The sequence below is a fragment of the Ursus maritimus genome, unplaced genomic scaffold, assembly GCF_017311325.1.
Source record: "Ursus maritimus isolate PB19 unplaced genomic scaffold, ASM1731132v1 scaffold_2, whole genome shotgun sequence".
In the NCBI taxonomy this organism is placed as follows: domain Eukaryota; kingdom Metazoa; phylum Chordata; class Mammalia; order Carnivora; family Ursidae; genus Ursus; species Ursus maritimus.
Window position 1 is genome coordinate 98,267,631 of NW_024424452.1, and position 20,218 is coordinate 98,287,848.

General features: G+C 36.2%; 1 protein-coding gene across 2 annotated transcripts in view; it reads left to right on the top strand.

Annotated features, from left to right (window-relative positions):
* The window catches only part of NEK7 (NIMA related kinase 7), a 154,742-nt gene that overhangs the window by 81,327 nt on the left and 53,197 nt on the right, over positions 1 to 20,218 (top strand). For both annotated transcript variants that reach the window (XM_040636413.1, XM_040636414.1), the window contains exons 3-5: positions 2,789 to 2,929; positions 14,024 to 14,086; positions 15,664 to 15,774. In XM_040636413.1, coding sequence (XP_040492347.1) covers positions 2,789 to 2,929; positions 14,024 to 14,086; positions 15,664 to 15,774 — 315 coding nt within the window. The remainder of the gene's footprint in view (positions 1 to 2,788; positions 2,930 to 14,023; positions 14,087 to 15,663; positions 15,775 to 20,218) is intronic.

Genomic DNA, 20,218 nt, shown 5'->3' on the forward strand with positions numbered 1-20,218 from the left:
ACAAATGAAGAGCATGTCTGGTTGTCTCCCTGTATTTGATAATTTGATTTTTCTTTTATTTTTCTTATTATGGTGTATATTTTTGTTTTCATTCTTAACGTATGTTGTTATTTCTGCTTTTTTTAATCAAAAGATTTGAAATTGAAAATATGTGTGAATCATCATGCAGGATCCCGTAATATTGAGTCATATTGTAGATGATTTTGTTTAGTAACTGTGGTAAGATAGTAAAGGCTATACTTGGGAATCAACTAGACATAGGTTTGGTTTGATAACATGTATAGGATTGTCATGAGAATTGAATTAAATGGCCTATAAAGTCCTAATATATAGGAATTGTTAAGTTGTAGGTACGAAAATGAAACCTTCTATTATTATAGTAGTTGCTACTATTCCATTATACCATTTATTTATGGTATTATATTTATGAAATGAATTTGTGAAATTTCTTGTATTGTGCTTATTTTGAATGTATTAAAGGAAGAATGGTGTTTTTCTTGACAATAATTTGGACTTCCAGAAGAAAGAAAATCAGTGTACGGCAACAGAAATCATTGCTCCTTTTTTTCTCTTTTTGAGAAACATTGTATTTGAATTACAGTGAAACTTCAGCAGAATTTTAGAGTTTTGCTAGCATGATAGATGTAGTAAAATCAACAATATTAAAAGCATTGGGGTTAATGTAAAGTACTGCCCATATGTCAAAATAGCCTTCTGTATAAGTCATGGGGTCATCAGGCTTAACAGAGGTTTATTTGAAGGACTAAGAGTTCAAGTTTAATTTAGTGTGTTTACCAACCAGTGCTATCTTTGATTGCATCAATGGGTATTTAATGTTCAGTCTCATTAGAGGGTGCACTAGTCAGACCCCATAAGAATGTCGTGTGTACTTCAAGTTGGCTCAGAGAGTAGAGTAGGTCCAGAAGGATGTGAAGAGAATAGTAAAGGCTTGGAAGCATGTCCTTACAAATAATCCAGGGACCTTGAAAAGCCTATGCATTTTTAGCCAAAAAAGAGAAGAAATAAGGGCACTTTATGGCTGAACTAGACTATTTTGTTATAGTTATATAGGTAGAGATGCTGAAATAGATTATGAGTGTCATGAAAGCCTGAAAGAGTGTTCGTTGGGTACATGTTGTCATTTCAGCAACAGACAGTGGCTGACTGTAGTGGGTATTCAGTTAATGTTTGCCCTGTGACTGACTTAATGAGTGGAAGAGTCCATGAATAAACAAATGAACAAAAGAACAAGGACAGTGGATAAAATGTATAAGGAGTTGGGTTTTGTCTCAAAATAGGGATGACAATTGTGCTGCCTTCCCAATACCCTGTAATTGTTTCTCTCTTGTAGCAGTTAAGAGCCTCTTCCATATATTTGAGTAAGCTCTTTCAAAGCAGAAAGCATTTCTGGTTCATCTCTTATTTTCCCAGCAGCTAGTACATAGTAAGTACTAAAAAGTGTTAGTTAAAAGAAGTGACTTTTTTTCATGAATAACAGCAAAATATTGTTTTAAAATGTAATTATGGGGGCTCCTGGGTGGCTCAGTCAGTTAAGTGTCTGCCTTTGGCCCGAGGTCATAATCCCAAGGTCCTGGGATCAGGCTCCTTGCTCATCGGGGAGCCTGCTTCTCCCTCTCCCTCTGCCTGCTGCTCCCCCTGCTTATGCTCGCTCTCTCTCTGTCAAATAAATTAATAAAATCTTTTTTTAAAAAATAAAAATGTAATTATGTACTAGGGAAAGAAGCTAATCAGAAAAGCGACAGACTGAATGACTTCAACTATATGACATTCTGGAAAAAGCAAAGCTATAGAGACTGTAAAAAGATCAGTGGCTGCCAAGGTTAATGGTGAGGGAGGGAGGGATGAATAGGGGGTGCAGAGAGGATTTTTAGGGCCCTGAAAATTTACTATATGGTACTATAATGATGAATACATGTCATTTATACATTTCTCCAAAGCCATAGAACGTACAATACCAAGGGTGAACCCTAACGTAAACTAGGAACTTTGGGTGATAATGATGTGTCAATGTAGGTTCGTGAATTGTAACAAAAGTACCACTATGGTGGGGGATGGGGCAAGCCATGCATATATGGGGGCAAGGGCTTCCTCAGTCTTCTGTGCACCCAGCACTGCTCTAAAAAAATAGTCTTCAGAAAAAAAAGTAACAATGTGGTGGTAAATTCCCTGCCACTGGAAATGTTCTTTATGGAAGTTAAATAACTCTCAGGAAGTTCAGAAGATTTTCATGCATTAGTTGACAGGTTGGACTATGTGTGTGTGTGTGTGTGTGTACACGTGTGTGTACACACGTTCTGTTTCGAGTCAGAGATACTTTGAAAAAGAAAACAAATATGAAAGGAGTACTAGATCAAGTGGGACTAGTTTATATTCTATGAACTGAAGATACTTTTATAGAGTTCCTATCTAAAATTTCAAAATCCTACTCAGCCCCTGACATTTCATGTCCTTCTTCCTTGATTTATTTTTTTTTTTACACCTTCCTATCTCACATACTGTATATGTATTTTTCATGTTTACCCTGTTTGTTATTTTTCTTCCCTGCCAGAATTTTTTTTTTTGAGGGTAGGGATTATCATCTGTTTAGTTTGCCACTGTATCCCCAGTATATAGAACAGTGGCTAGCATGAATGGCTCAATATAGTATTTGTTGAATAGAATAGATGTCTGCAAGCTTACCATCGGTATCACCTACTTATGTGAAGACAATCAATGATTATGTGACTATTGTGTGATTGAAAACTTATTTTGACTTTTTTAATTACAGAAGGCTTTACGACCGGATATGGGCTATAATACATTAGCCAACTTTCGAATAGAAAAGAAAATTGGTCGCGGGCAATTTAGTGAAGTTTATAGAGCAGCCTGTCTCTTGGATGGAGTACCAGTAGCTTTAAAAAAAGTGCAGGTAAGATGATTTTAATTATGTAAATCAATGTAAAATTATACTATATAAATAATAGAGGAAAGTATGTCCTGAATGATTAGATAATGACATTCTTAAGTTGAGAATGCTAGAAAGGAATAAAAATTATACTTTAAAAGCTTGAATTGAGTGTAGTACACAGTGGAAATTAATTTTTAATTTTAATATTACTTCTAGGCTTTAAAAATTTAGCTGGTTTTATTCACCCAGATTTAGTAGTGACTGGAATGATGCTAGAAAAGCTTTTACAACTCTGGATTTTAAGAGGCAGGTTTGAGTTCTCACCACTTGCTCCTAACTGGACAGGTAACTCTCAGTTGCGGCTATAAGTCTCACAATAGGAAAATAGACTTTGCAAAATGTATTGCCTAGAGTTAGTAAGTGGCAGTCAAGGTTAGGATGGGGTATTAAATTAATGTGGAGAACCACACTGGCAATAAATGAAGGAAGAGTGAAGTTAACTTTATTTATTGGAAAATTAAAAAAAGAATGAAGTGGGTTGATTAAATTAGAAGATTGATGACCTGTTTAAAATTCCATCTTGTATTTGTATCATTCTAGAATCAGCTTTGCTCTCCAATCCTGGCTTTTTTGTTTCCCTCAGATTCATTTTTCTTGTTCTAGCGCCTCTTACCAAGTCTTACCCTAACCCTAGTGGACTAGTCCCACCACTCTACCCTGCAGTGTACTTGGCAGAGCTCTGAAAGTTTCATTTGCCCTAACAAGTCTAGAAAGTCTACTTTCACTTGCCCTCTGGTCTAGAAAGTACTTGTCTTTCTGTCTCAGAGTATGTTTGACATCATACAGTTTTGCTTCCCTTTTTTCAGATAAGGTAGTTATTGTTCACACCTGCCCACAGACTTCCTATTTTATACTCTGCAACCCTGATAATCTTTTCTCTGTAGTGACCTGTGAGACCAAAGTTTCATCAATTTTTTTTCTGTGACTTCTTAAAGGATCAGTGTAGTTGTCATAGTCATTACAGAGATGAACAGTTTTCACTTAGTTTTTAAGGAAATATTAAATGTTTATAAAAGACGTTATGTGGTATATACGATATGAAGAGTAATAGAAATGCCCTCGCATCCAGCACCCAGCTTAAGAAATAAAACATGAGAAAAATTTTTGATCTAAATCCGCCACTCCCTTCCCTCATTGGTAACCATGTCTGGAATTCTGTGCTTAACATTCCTTTGCGTTTCTTTATCGTTTTCCCCACATCTGTATAAATTTCTAAATAAATCTGTTGTTTGCTTTGCATTTTTGGAGCTTTATGTCAGTGTCGTCACATGTTGGTGCGTGTGGCTGCACATTAACCTTTTCAGTGCTATATCGTATTCAGTTGTTCTTGTCACATGTCTCTTGTTGTTTGGATTGTTTATAAGTTGTTTACTATGGTAAACAGTACTGCTGTGCTAGTCTTATGTGTCTTGCAAGCGTCTTATGTGACATGCAAGCATTTCTCTGTTGTCTGGGCCTAAGAATGGGAATGATGAGCCACAGGGGATGCGCGTGGTTGGTTCTTATTTTCCATAGTTGAATCGGTTGACTTTCTCACCGGCAGCATGTAAGAGTAGCAGTCTTCTCTCGTTTAATATGCCACTTACAGCTTAAGAAAATATAGTAGAGATTGCAGATATTAACGTTCATGAAGCAGATGACTTTTGGAAGGATGATTCCCTTACAAAAGAACTCTGAACCTTTTTTAACATGTATTTATGAAATTTCTACTGTGCATTACTAGGCACCGAGGGAAGTAGAAGGAAGCTAGTCATATTATTCCTGCATTCAGAGGAAGAAGAGTCTTTGTAGAAAAATTAAATGTTAAGCCCTGCGTCACGGACTCCTGATTTAAATGGGAGGTTACAGAATGGAGATGTCAGTTTGAGCCGTTGGTGGAATCGAAACATAGGTCTAGCTATCAGTGTGAGACCAGATTCTGGAGCGCACTGAAACCAGGAACAGGAATTTGAAGAATAAGAAAGTAAGGGTTTACTATGGATCCTCAAGTAGAGTAATAATCTTCAAAATTCGTTCTTTTTAAAGTAAAATTACAAACCTAGCACACAGAACGGACTGGAAAGAAGTCAGCTGCCTATTTGCTGCAGGTAGTGAATGCCAGAGGACAGATGGATTGAGAAATTACTTGGAGGCCTCGAGGCTTCTCAGCTTCCTACTCCAGCTTCCAACTGATTCTGAGTGTAGAGAAAGAGAGAGGGCTCCATCCTGTCTGTATTTTTCTTCCTTTTGATTGGAAATTTGATTGGAAATTTGAAAGGACCGGAGTTAATTTGGGCGATTATACTTCCATTCAGGATGAGATGCATCCTCTCACGGCTCCCATTTTGCACCGTGATAAACCTCAGACCACCGTCTCCTGCCGTGTGGAGTCAGCCTGTCCTCTTGGATGAGATCGTCCTTCTCTGCTTTGTAAAGCCTTGATACTGTAGCATCTTCCAGTCTAAACGTAGCTTCTTTATAGAAGAGAGAGATGCTGTTGTGAAGATATTTGTAGCTGATTTAATTAGGGAATGGTGCCTTAAACCTTTGTGAGGAGACGTGTGTTTGCATTTCAGACACGGTATTGATTTCTGTGATGTCTTACACTTGTGCTGGACAGTGAATCCTGTGCTTCCTCCTTAACAAGATCTCTGTAGCTTAAAATGAAAATGTTTAACAATACTGTTAACCAGACTGTCTTCCTTTCTGAGGAATCTTAGCCCTTCTTCAAAAAATGCATAAAGAATCAGATACCAGGTTTCCTCATGTATCTTGTTCCTGGTCTGAAGATCTGTATTACTGTTCCTAGCTCCTCTGGAATCTTTCCTGGATACTGTGCTGGGGTTCATAGGCTGGTCATAGGCTGAAGTGCTGCTTTTACAGTTCATTTGTCTGCTTACGTATCCTTAAGGAGCCACCGTAGAGTTACCATCCAGATTCCTCAGCGTAGTTTTCAAGGCATTTCTTTACTTTGTCCCACACTGTCAAGTTTCACTTTTTCAAGACCTTTTAAAAAAAAGTGTCCTAAGCTCTGGTGACTTTCCTGTAGGTTTGCCTGTTACCTGTGTGTGGATAGAAGAGTGTGTGTCCTGAATGCACGTTACTTCTTTGAAATCGTAAAGAGATCTGAGAGCCTACGGTATATGGCAACATTAACCAATCTTTTTGAAAAATGTACCCACATCTCATCATGATTCATTTGCCAAAATTAAGATGATGCCTTAACTGATGTAACATTTTTGAAATTCCATGTACCACCTTTGCTTCCTGTCTCTCCCTGTTTCCCTTCTTACTGCTCATTCACTCATTCCACCTCGTGTTACTATATGGATCACCGCGTATTCGGTGGTCAGTGTGGAAGGCTTTGGGAATACTAAGATAAACAACAGGACTCATGGGATTCCAGTAGAAGTGCAACAGAGACACATCTGAAATCACAAGATAGGCACTGTATGAGAGCAGCCTCCAGGAACATGGATGAGAGGGAGATTGGGATAAGTCTTCACAGAGGATGTGAACTGGGTCTCAGAAGCTCAGTTCTTTGTGTTGGAAGACTGTCAAAGAATTGTTTTGATCTGGTACATGTAGTCTCTATTTTATTATGCTTAGTTCGTTGATTAGAGCTATGTAATTGGAATTGATTTTTATTTTATCAGTCTTATGACACGGTACTATAATATGAATTTTAGGTCTCACTGTGTCTCAGTTCTTTGATCTTTGTTACCCTAATTTTCTAATAGTAGGTGAAATATTTTGACCTTAGTTCTCTTTGCTTAGTCTTAAGTTATATGTCCGGATAACACTGTTTTCCTATGGGACAATCATTGTCAGAGACATTTATTAGAATGGAAAGTACTTTTGCATAGTATTAACAAAGATAAGGTGATGATAATGTGTTTCGTTCAAATTCACCTTTTCGATACACAGGTTATCTCAAAACAACTTTCTGAAAGGACAAATATTCTTTGATGTTTATTACTTTTATTTGATTATTATAATAAAACATTCATCAAGAAAATCACTTTTTAAAGTATAGTTAAAGTATATTGAGTTTAACTTGCTTTCTTTTTACATATGTTGATTTTAGTTTCTAGATTCTGCATGTATTCATACATTAGAAATTGGGATTGCATGCATTTAGAAATTTGTGAGCAATGATAACTTCTTCTATGATGCATAGAGATTAGAATACATTCATAAACCCCAAAGCTATATATCCAGTCTCTATTTCAGTGTTCAGTGTGATTACTGAATTCATCCTGCAGTTTTTATCCGCTTCATTATTTCATCTCTGTAGATTTCCTTTGAACCTTCCAATAGTTGTTTGGACAAATGAAAAGTAAGAAGCATTTGTAAGAATAATCTATATATTATATATTTTTTAAAATTGGAGAATAATTTAGTAATTAATGTTAGTTTACTTGTTAAGGAGACACAGGCTTTTATCTTAAAAATGAAAGCTTCTTAATTTTATTTATTGTACTTGCAATTTTATTTTAGGCATTTCTTCGGCATATAAGAAATAGAGAATATTTTTAGTTTTATTGACGGTTTAGAGAAGAGGGCATTTTAATTAACAACATTTTAGGGTTATAATGAATTACCACACATGGCATGAATAGATTATCAACATTAAAATATTTAAATGAGACAATGAACATCAATGAAAAAATTTAGTTCTTTGGCCTTTTTTGATGTTTCACATTTTTTTTTTTTTTTTTTTTTTAGCATCTTATGGCCACATAGGGTTGTTTTATGCTAACACAAGTTTTGAGGTTTATCTTAAAAATTTTAAATGGTAAAGTAGTCCAGTGGTCAAGCCCAGTGAATAAATATAGTTGAAGTAACTTTTTATTTATGCTGTTGAAGATTTTTGATATGCTCATTTACTGTTTACTGAGGACCTACTATGTGGCAGACACTGTACTCGACACTGAGATACAATTGAGTTCAGTATTTCTGGTGGGGGGAATAGAGAGTAAGTCAAATAATTATAGCCAGAAAGGAAGTGACTATCATGTGATAGGAGAGACAAATTAGGTGGGGGGAAGGAGGGCTTCTCTGAGGATGTGAAATTTAAGCTGAAGTGGAGGATAAGGAGTCAGCCATCTGAACAGCAGGAAGAAGAGGATTCCAGGTGTAGAGAACAGCCTTGAACAACAGGATTGACTTAGAATATACTAAAAACACATTGTGACCCCCATAAATAGAGTGAGGAAGAGAAGTAACAGGGGGTTACAGAGTGTGGCAGGAACCAGAATTTGAGTGTTTTGTTTGTAGGCCATGAAGAGAGCCCTATGTTGTGTTATAAGGGTAATGAATAGCCATAGGAGGAGTTTAAGCAGGTGATGATAAAATCTGGTCTGTTTTTTAAAGACTTCACAGACTGTTGTGTACAATGTGGATTCACCCTCTTCGGCACACAGCGATAATAAGGACATTATTAATTGAAAAAATGTTTAGCTATTAAATAAATAGCATTATTGCTTAAGTTTTGCCCCCCACCCACCCCAGCTCAATCTCTCTACTCTCCACTCTCCTTTAGAGTGCCTCTTGATTTAGTCAGAGAAGTGCTGGTGGTAGAGACTTCAGTTATTTGGATGTTAACTTGTTCAGCAATTGTGATTTATATCCAGAAGACATCACAGCCCTTCTGCTATGGATTTTCCACCCCCCTCATCCATCCTCTATCCCCTCAAATAAAAGAGAGAGGCTCTGTAAGGGAAAGTCTGCCTACCAGTCAGCAAGTAGGAGAACCAGAAATTTGCAGGCTGATAGCAAAAATATTCCTTAAAGCTTCTCTTCCCTCACTTCAACAATGGTTAGGGGACGGTCTGTACAGGCATCGGTTGGTTGGAATAAAGGGATGGAAGCATCGTTTGGGCACTGGGTCAAGAGGGGGCAAGAACACTGGGATGAAGAATGGCATAATCCAGGGGTTGACTGGGTTTGTCACATGGAATACAGGGACTCAATTTAGGACCAAGTTGCTCAGTTCATTTATTCAGGCTCTGTAAAGCTGGGGAGGCCCAGGAGATAATTTGGTTAAGATTTTCATTTATATAAGATTTATTTAAAGTGATATATATCAGGTTTTTCAAACTTTCTAGTATACATTTTTAAGTACTTTCATTGCTACATTTTAAGTGTTTTTTCTTCTAACAGAATGACATATGCCTTTTCAAGGACATTTTTATTAACTTACTTGAAGGCCTCTTTTTCCTCTTAAAGATACCCTTTTCAGTTTCATTAGTCACGAGTAATTTTTTGGCAAGATTTAGAGATGACAAAAGAAAACTTATAAAATGATTCAGAAAGTACCAAGAACTTATTAGCCAACACTTGCTTGCCTAAATGCTGTTATTAATTTTGCTCTTACCAAGTATACAGTAAGTTAAAAACCCAAAGAAACTTTGGTAGAGCCCAGAAAGATGCCTTCTGAAGATAAGTTTGTAAATAGTCTAAGAAAAATATTTTTACAGAATCTAGACTTTTTTTCCCTTATGTATTGTCTTTTCTTGTTCATGAAATCAGACAGTCTTGAATCTATGTCTGGGATGATTTACTCTAAAGATAGAGTTTTTATTTTTGTCTTGACTTGCTGGCTAAGAGAAAAAGAAAGATAAGATACTGCTGAATTCCTAATTAAATGTATTTATAAATGTATTTGGTTCAGAATTTAGTTTTGCTTCAAATGCGCCAGCAGTACTTACCTCTCAGTGACTGAGGAAAGACTTTGCTACTACTGAGAATTCAAAATAAAAGTTAATTTGTAACACTAAATTATTTAATTATAAGTTGAATTAGAACTTTTTAAAAAAGATTGTATTTATTTATTCGAGAGAGTGAGAGAGAGCATGAGCAGGGGGAGGAGCAGAGGGAGACTCCCCACTGAGCAGGAAGCGCAATGCAGGGCTCCGTCCCAGGAGCCCCAGATCATGACCTGAGCTGAAGGCAGACGCTTAACCAACTGAGACACCCAGGCACCCCAGAAATTTGTGATTTCTATGGAGCACACTTCTGTCTTGGTGTTTTATATCTAGTTAGGGTTTTGTAAAGCTCTCGTATATATCTTTCTCTCATCTCATTCACTTGCTTTTGCTTTTTAAATATTTTTCCTATCATGGAGACATTGATTATTGGGAGATTAAATTGATACGTATCTCCAAGTTTGTGATTTTCTTCATTTTGGTCACTAGTACCAGAATTATCCTTTCTCTTTCTCCTTAAAGTTTTCGGGAATTCCTCAAGGTCAAAGACATTTAAAATTTTGTACTTCCCTGCATTTCTTTGAATTATCTCAAGTCCATTGTGACTAGTAAGCCCTGAGAATAGCATTAGCATTCATGATTTGCAGGGAATCCGTTACTTCTCTTGCCACTTTGATTTTTAAGCATAAATTGTGTATGTGTGTGTACGTGTGTGTGTATTTCATAACTAATATCAAGCTCAAAATTTTGTTTACATTTTTATTATTATTTAACATGTTATATTCGTAATAATTTCATAACTAATATCAAGCTCAAAATTTTGTTTACATTTTTATTATTATTTAACATGTTATATTCGTAATATTCGTATATTTTCATCATATTTGTAGTAGTAATTGTTCGTAATATTTGTAATATTCGTAATTTTTCCAGCATCATTTGGCAGTTTGGGGAATGGGTAGCTTTTCTATATGAAATTGCTAGGTGTGAAGCTTATTCTTTAAAGTAATGATCTTTGATTTTACTTATTTCTATAAAAAATCCTTGTGAAATGTATTATACTTTCCTGCATGTGTAAATTCTGCATATATAACCCCTGCCAGCCATACTCCACCTCGTTGAGGTTCTCACATCACTTTGTATAAGCAGCACTGATTAGATTGTGTGTTCGTGTTATGTGTTCCAGTCTGCACTCTGCATCTGACAGTGTGCAAACTTTCTTATTTGTATCTATAACAAAATCTAATAACACGTTGACAGCATGGTTTTGTGAATGAAAGAAAGCGAGAGCATGAACAGGTTCTGTTATTTATGTTAATCGTCTATGTGTACAACAAAACTATGATGCCCTTGAAGAGGTTTGTGTTTATATAGGGTTTTTCCTTCAGCAGGTAGTGTTACACTGTTTGTGCTTTAATGCTGGGAGTTGTTCTTCGTTTTTTACCCCTGCAATTAGTATCCATTTATAGCTAATATAGTCTCTCATTTTACCAAAGTTTGATATATATGAGGGCTTGATGTTTGCAAAAAATTTCTTAGTAGATATTTTATATAAACTTTGTGATGGCGATTTGCGACTCATAGGCCTTTCTTTCTCTTTCTTTTTTTCTTTCTTTCTTTCTTTCTTTCTTTCTTTCTTTCTTTCTTTCTTTCTTTCTTTCTCTCTCTCTCTCTCTCTCTCTCTTTCTTTCTTTCTTTCTTTCTTTCTTTCTTTCTTTCTTTCTCGTTCTGTTCTGTTCTGTTCTGTTCTGTTCTGAAATCATAGTAGTCAATGCAAGTTGACCATTGTCAAGATAATTAGAATTACTACTAATGGAGAAGCATGAAGCCACGCTCTCTAATACATGTATTAGCACACACATTTCTTTTTCTATTATTTGAATGAAGTGGAAGGAAATTTGATGCCACCTAGTTTATCTCGCTCTCTTTGTAAACCATTAAAGGGAGAAGTGCCTGGGTAGCTTAGTTGATTGTGGGTCTGGCTCTTGGTTTTGGCTCAGGTTGTGATCTCGGTCTTGGGATCGAGCCCTGCATCAGGCTCTGCATTCAGCTGGGAGTCAGCTTGAGATTCTCTCTCTTTCCCCCCCTCTCCTGCCCCTCCCCCTCTTGTACACACCTGCATACTCTCTCTCTCTCAAATAAGTAAATCTTTTTTTTTTAAAGCCCATTGAATAGGATAGGATTCTGTATTTTTAAAGATCTTAACAATATGCATTTCTTAGCTATTTCACATTAGAAATTGAAAAACATAAATGATAGTCAAAATTTTCGTTAGAAAATTAAATAAGTAAAGTTGAAGACTGCATAGAAATAGGAGGAGTATTTTGCTGTAGTGTTAGGTGAAAATGCATATATACCATATTGCACCCCGCTGCTCTTTTCACTTTCTGACACACATACATTTGTACAAGAAATGGAAGGGAGTGAGGAAAAGCTAAAATTCTTTTTTTTTTTTAAAGCTAAAATTCTTTAAGGAAGTGAGTTTATGGATTTTTTTTTTTGCTTAAAAAGTTTTATTTATACTTTTTTTTTAATAAGGGGAAGATTAGAACTAATATTTGTAGGGATATGTAGAATGTTACTGAGCAAAAGTTACGTATTATGAGTTGTAATTATACCCCTGTATTCTGTATTTCCTTTTATGCCTTAGGTATCTGTTGTTTCTGGCTGGCAGAATCTTATAATTTCTTCAAAGTTCAGTTTTAATGTTACCCACTCTTCACACAAGGATTCCTTCTTTAGATTTCTCATGCTGCACTTTGCACACACATGTATTTTACTACTTATTAGCTAGTTGTATGTGTGTTAGACTTCACAACACCCTGGGGCATTGAAGAAAATGCAGACTCTGGAGCTAGAATGATCTGGATTTGAGTCCTTGTTCTGTCACTTACTAGTTTTATGACCATCGGTATATATTTAGCCTCTCTGAGCCTGAGACCTCATTCTAAACTGGAGCCGGTACTACCTACTCTGTAAGAACATGGGGAAGATTATAGCAACATCTGTATATAAAGAGACTACACCCTCTGGCAGGTGTTCAGTAATTTCTTCTTGAATCAAAAAGACTTGGATCATGCCACTCCTTTCAAGTTACACACCTGCTTTTCCTGGAATATATCAGCTGTCTGAATCAGGAAGACATGATCAAGTTGATGACTATAAATGTCATTAAAGTTGTTTTGTTACGTGTTCAGGGTTTTATTCAGCTCATAGTAGTAACCTTACCCAGGTATTTTCTACAATATTTAGCATATTGATTTTTTAATTTATTGTTTATTTTCCATACACTTAGAACATTGAGAGAGTTCTTTGTTTTCAGAGGCATCCTAAACATCCCCTTGATTACATTATTTATTTTTATGTTTTTCACATTAGATCAGTATTTCTCAACCTTTTCTTCATTATCACCCCCAAGGAGCCTTTTTAGACTTTTTTTCCTAATTACCCCCCTCCCTTATGAAATTTTAATTCCACAGATAAGAGCATATCTGTTTATGTGTTGTGTGTATGTCTGTGCGTTATCGTTGGTAAGACTTTCTCACACCTCTCTCCAAAGAACCAATTTTTATCTCCTTAAAGTGCTATCATCCCTGTCAAGGTGTGCGTTAGACCTTTAAACATGATTTGATTGTATATAATGGTTCAGAGCTTGGGATATAGTTGGGTAACTCTGAGAGTGAATTCTGGCTGCTCTATTAATTAGCTGTGTGAACTTTTGTCAGTTTCTTAAGCTTTCTAAACCTGCTTTGTCTCATCTGTAAAATGGGAATACTAATGTTGTTGTCTTCTTAAGGATTAAATGACAGTTAAATGAGGTAGTTAATGCAATATGTTTAGCACATATTAATTGTTGAATATATATTAGCTCTCATTTTATTATATTATGACCACAGTACAGTATCCATTCTGTTTCGTTTGAACCTAAGACTTGAAATATCTAGCAGTTCTCTTTTCTCATTTTTAGAAAAGATTTTATTTATTTGAGAGAGAAAAAGCAGGAGTAAGGGGAGGGGCAGAGGGAGAGGTAGAAGCAGGCTCCCCGCTGAGCAGGGAGCCCGACCCAGGGCTCAATCCCAGGACCCCGAGATCATGACCTGAGCCGAGGCAGACATTTAACCTACTGAGCCACCCAGGAGCCCCTCTTTTCTCATTTTTAATACTGACTGCCTTTGGAAGGAAAAATGTAAACTCTAGAGGTAACATGAGATTAAATACCTATAGTTCACATAGCTCCTAAAAAGCTAATCGGGAAGAAAATTTCTTGGTATGTATGTAATTATATGTAAAGTATTATAATGTGTTTACATGGTGTCTTGAACCATAGATTATTATTTTATTAAATAATTCTGGATTCTCTTTTTAGATATTTGATTTAATGGATGCCAAAGCACGTGCTGATTGTATCAAAGAAATAGATCTCCTTAAGGTAAATAAATAAACTACTGACTATTTTAAACATAGATGAGCATGTTGATAAAAGTGATTTATGAAAATATTACACTTACAAGCAAAAAGATTTTTAAAACTTAACTTATGCCACACTGGTTTTAAGCAACATTATACAAATTTGTATCTCAGTATATGGAAGAATGTAGTTATTTTTTGGATTCATTGTAAAATAATTTAATCAGATCATTTGGTAGGATTAGCTCTCCTCCCCTGCCTTTGATTCAAACTAGGAAATAGATAAAATTGGCAAAAAACATTGAAGAATTTTTTTCTGGACTGTCCCAGTTAGACATATTCTAAAGATTAAGTAACATAAATGCATATTAGTGTTGTCTCAAGATGTAATATATTGGGAATGTGGACTGATCCAAATGGGCACATGCTTTTTATAATATTTCTATATCCTTTTTCCAGATTTAGAAAGGATGATGTAAAGAGTGTGTCAGAATTAGCTTTTCAGTTTTTCATCCACTCAAAGAATATGACTGAAATTTCAGTTATCTCTGCACTGCTTTTATTATAGTAAAATTTCCTTTGAGGAATGCTGTAGCTTATGGTGTATTTTTAACCGTTAGATAAGACTTGGATGTTTTTTATGCCATACATTTTTGTTTGTGCCTAAAATGAATACAATTTATCAAAAAAAGATAAGAGTAAGATCAAAGTGAACCATGCTTTCCATCTGTTCTGTTAGTTGTAGTTATTTCCTGGGCCATGAAGTAACTGCTTTAAAAATATATATAAATTGTTATTAGAGAAATAATATATTATCATAGAAGATGTGGAGGAAAAACCTGTAAGTAGAAAGAAAAGAAGAAAATCATGCATATACCTTCTGGGAGAATTCTTGAATAATTTTCTTTGAGAAACTATTTGTCTTATGTTAACTTGTTTAAAGATTAAACAGAAAACAGATTGTACGAAAGGATTGTCAGTGTGTAGAGACTGATGCATATATTTCTATAAGGTGAAGTTTTTCTTAGGATCATTTAATGCACCAACCCCATAGGTAAAACTCAGTAGGTTCTATACTATTTCATGTAAAAGCTATGTCGTAGATAGAATATAGTAGATGTCCTTTTATTTTGTTTTGTTTTAAACCACTGGCTTCAGTTATATGAGGATTAGGCCAGCTTCAAAATAGGAGTAAAAAGGAATACTTTATTTGCCATTGAGTGACCTTAAATGACAGTTCCCGTTTTGAAGGATATAATTTTTAGCAATTGGTGCTATAATTCTGCCATTCATTTATATGTATATATTTATTGGATATAGCAATATATACTTAAAAAATTTTAAGTGTGTAATTTACTCTTTCTAATAAAGGAGTATTAAAATTAATTGGTATCTAATATTACTTTCAATAATTATAATACCTGTTTCAAAATTCTCAAAAGAAAAATATACTCTCATGTTAAGATTTCTATACTTAAAAATGAAATGCACTAATTAAGTTTATTCTTAAGAAACTATAAGTGATTCCTGGGAATTTACAATAAGAAAACTTTTTGGTGCCTGTTTTTTTTTGTGTGTGTGTATGTGTGTTTCCATCAGCAACTCAACCATCCAAATGTAATTAAATATTATGCATCATTCATTGAAGATAATGAACTTAACATAGTTTTGGAATTAGCTGATGCTGGTGATCTATCCAGAATGATAAAGGTAAGGTTTTGTTTTTAAACTAAGTATTTATTTTTTTCTGATAGAATTGCCCTTTAAACATATAGGTATATCAGATATTTTAAAGACCTCAGTGAAATACTTTAAGATATGTATGGTAGATATGTAATGAATGAAAGATAGTAGTGATAATTATGATAATGAAGCTGGTTTACCTGGTAAAGCTCACTCTGCTCAACTGAGATGTGTGGACACTCTGAAACCAACTTGGAAATAGACCAACAGATTTGTTTTCTGTAAGCTGAAGTTCAGATTTTGCAACTTGATTTTTCTGAGCAGACCACCCTTGATCCTGTATCTCTGAACATCAGAGGGGTCAGAAAGAGATTTAGAGAATCCTGACCTGTTCCTGGGAGGGATTCATTAAAGAATAAAGTGGGCTTTGCATTCAAACCTTGCACATCAAACTCTAATTCAACCACTTTAAAGTTTATTTAACTTTCTTTTCCAAGAGCATATTAATTGGGTTTAAGTTCAGCGGCAAGTTATAGAAACCCCCAATTTACTGTGTTCTAAAAACTGCTTGTCCTTAGGCAAGTTACTTCTGTGTACCACAGTTTCTCAAAAGTGAAAGAATAATAGAACCTATTTCATAGGATTGTTGTAAATGATTATTTGCCATTTATTAAGACCTAAGAACCGTCTCACACATAGTAAGACTGTGCAGATGGAAGCTACTGCTGTATTATTATTGTTATTAATTATATTTCTCTGTTACATAAAATTCTGGAGCTGATATGGCAGCTCTGATGTGTCAAATTCTCAGAAACCAAGCCTATTTGCAGCTGATCAAGTCACCTCTCTGAGGCAGGAAAGGACACAGGGTACTTGCTGGCTGTATCTTGAGGCATGTTACTGGATACTGCCACACAACCTTTTAGCTTCATCCCTTTGGCCAGAATTTAGTCTTACGAATACATGTAGCTGCAAGGGAGGCTGGAATATGTAGTCTTCATTTGGCCGGTCATGGGCCCACTGAACAACTTCTGTTACTCAGGAAGACATGTTGAACAGGGTGGAAATCAGTGAAGACCAACTAAATGAGAAAAGCAAGGCTCTTTACTCGGGGCTTGCTATAGCAAGGGAGTCAAGCACTGTCATTAATGTTTTGACAGAGATTCACAGACAGGCAGAGGAATAGGAAATCTTTATAATGGGAAAATAAGCCTTTACGACCCGATTAGAGGCTGTTGGCATGAAGTAGCTTTACATGAGCAACTTAGAAGTGGGGCATCTCACCTGACTTTCTCTGATTGGTCCTAAGTTGGAAGCAGGGACAAAAATGAGGGAAGCTGTCAGTTATTCATCAAGTCCTGGGCATTTGGGGCTGATTGTTACAGTTATTGCTCAGCTTCCTGGATTGTCACTAGAGATGGCAATCTGGCTTCCTGCACACCTGACGTAGCGGGCTGGCGTCCTGGGTTGTTTGTTATGGATAAAGATTGGGTTCCTGGTCAGGTTGCTGAAGGTTGTGGTTCAAAGTTCTGTTTTGATATGATATGGGCATTGTCTGTATGTTCAGTCTCTCGACAGATATTGGAGCACAGCCAGTAATCTCTGCCTAATGGAGTTATTGTAAGGCGTTCTTAAAAACAATGTTAGATGCTTGTATACATTACCATATTTACTCTTCAAAAAGATTCTGGGAGTAAATTTGACACAGAGAAGATAACCATCATTACTGGTAAATAGAAGAACTGATGTTTGAAATTAGGGTTTGTCTGAGGCAAAATTTCATGTTTTCCTTTAGTGGCACATTAAGATTTTTATATCGCAGAACTCCCTTGAAAAATCAGATGAAAACCCTTGACCGTCTCCCCAGAGAGATTTGATGCATACACACTTTGCCTTCCACCATTAAGCCTTCACAGATTTTCTGATCAAGGTGCTCACTGGTTCTCTGGCAGTAGCTAGGAACCCTGCTCTCTGGTGCGAGCGCCTTGTCAGCCGGGTCAACTCTCCTGTCACTTAACTTCTCTTAGGCTTATTTGCCTCATCTGTAAGATGGAGGCAGTTTTGAGATTGCTTGCTAAATTATAAAAATACTACATAACAGGGAGGTAATATTTTTATTATCACAGTATGCTGTCGAGCTGACTGTTTAAAGTCCCGTGGTGAGAGTGACTCACTTCTAATCGGTTGTCTGATTTTCTGTTTTAGGGACTTCCCAACACTAGTACAATCTTTGCAAATTAATGAACACACACACACACACACACACACACACACACACACACAAAATTGTGGTTTCAATTTTAAAAAGAAATGCAAATGCACAAATGCAGAATTTATAAAACAGCTGTCTATCAAGATGAGACATAGAAAAGCAAATGTAAATAGTCCTTACAAGAGAGACAACTAATATACAATTCTTAGCTTGAACTTTAAGTGCAAGAGTTATTTAAATACTTAGCGTAGGAAGCAAAGAGCAAATCTTCATTGGGCAAATACCAGCTGAAGTCAGATAAAAAACAGTTTCAGTTATCAGGTCTTGCCCCTGATTCAGAGATTGATGATTTCGGGTTTTGATTCTCTCCCAGAGTTTTTTGCTGTTTTCCAGTCTAGTTTTCTTGCTTTGCTATACTGTTTCTCCTCACCTAGAGGTTGCTGTCCCTGGCCCATTGCCAAGGCATGCCTGAGCCCATAACATTTACCTTGGAAGAATACTCTTCTCCTTTCACCACTTGAGAAAACTAGGGCAAGATCAGAGTGCTTTAAGCCCTGTGATCTGCATCTTTAGTGGATTCGGGTGTCTTAGACCAGTGAGGGAGGAAAAGTTTGTCAGTGTATTTTTATATTTATTGTGGTGATGAACTCAGCTCCCTTATTTAAATGGCTCTTGCCATCAGCTGACATTTTCAAGGAATTTTTTTTTTTTATCGACTGACCCAGTGGATATAGTAAGATCCATTCAGAACAACAGATACTGTGTTTGGTAATGAATAGTAATGTACTGTTATAGAATTGATAATTATACTCTTAAGATATCCTTGGGGATTCTGACTAAAATTTGAAGATATCTATCATGTAAAAGATTACTCAGGAAACTATTTTAAAAAAATAAAAGATATCACGTGATTGCTACTAAGTTATATGTTTATAGAGCAATTTATTGTACTTCAGTAGAACTGAAGTAGTTCTTCAGAGAATTGGTAATACCATCCTTCCTTCCTGTCTAGTAGACATTATTGTATAAACCTTTAATGATCCTTTCCTTTACTGTAGGTACCCTTAGTCTACCTCATCAAGATATAAGAGATTCTGGGTCAGATTTCCCAAATCCTCTTGGAGCTCTTCTAAAGGTGGAAGGTTATATTGCCAAACCTGTAGATCCTAGAATAGTGTCAGCATAATGGCCGTAAAGTTATTCCAGTGTCCATAAAAGAAAGTTGGACTAAGAAGTTTCACACGAGTAGACTATTACTATATCTGGTTACATTTATGTATGTCTTTTATGATAAATAAAGAAGGACAATGAGGAGAGAGGGGTGTTGCTGTTTTAAGTAAGGTGATGGAAGAAGACCATCCTGACTTAAGTCTGACTTAAGACCCCCACCTCCACCTGCCTTTTCCTTCTTTCTGTCCTGTTCTGTTTTTTCTTTGCAGACACTCACTCAACTCCTGACCCTGTCCCCAACACCACAAGAAATGGCTCTTGAATGACCTCTGTCATTAAATCCAGTGGACTTCATCCAGTACTCACTCTGCTTGATCTCTCAAGCTGCATTTGGCTCTGCTTTTCATACCCTCCTTCTTAAAATACTCCCCACTGGCTTATTGCGTCCCATCGTGCCTTGGTTTCCTTTCCGCCTTTCCGGATGCTCTGCTTCTTCTTAACTGAGTCATTCTCTTCTCTAGGCCCTTCATGATGGGGTTTTAAAAGTTGCAGTCCTGGCATTTTCCCCCCTTTTTGCTATACTCTCTTCGTAGTTGATGTCATTCATGCCTGTGGATTCAGTTACTTTCAGTATGCCTGTTTTCTAATTTTTTATCTTTAGTCTGGAGCTTTCTTTTAATTCTGAATTCATGTTAGCTCAGCACCTCTGTAAAGAATTTCATGATCTTCCCCAGACTACCCTCCTCCCACGCTTCCTAACTCAGAGTTCAGCACCCCTCTGCTCAGTCGTGCACGCTGGCGTCCAGGACTCTTCGACACTTCTGTCTCCTTACCTCCCAGTTCAGTCTGTCACCAAGTTGAGTTTATTTTTCTCTTAAATGACTTTCAAATATTCCACCCAGCTCTGTTTCCATTTTCTTTCCCTGTATTGTGAAGTACCATCATCTCTTACCTGGAGAGCAGGAGCTTTTAAACTAGTCTTCTACCATCCAGCACCCATTTCTCAACTCTGCTTCTCCAATAGTCTTTAAGAGAGGTGAAAAAGGAGTTTAAAAAGAGAAAAGAAAAGAAAAGAAAAACCTCTTTTTA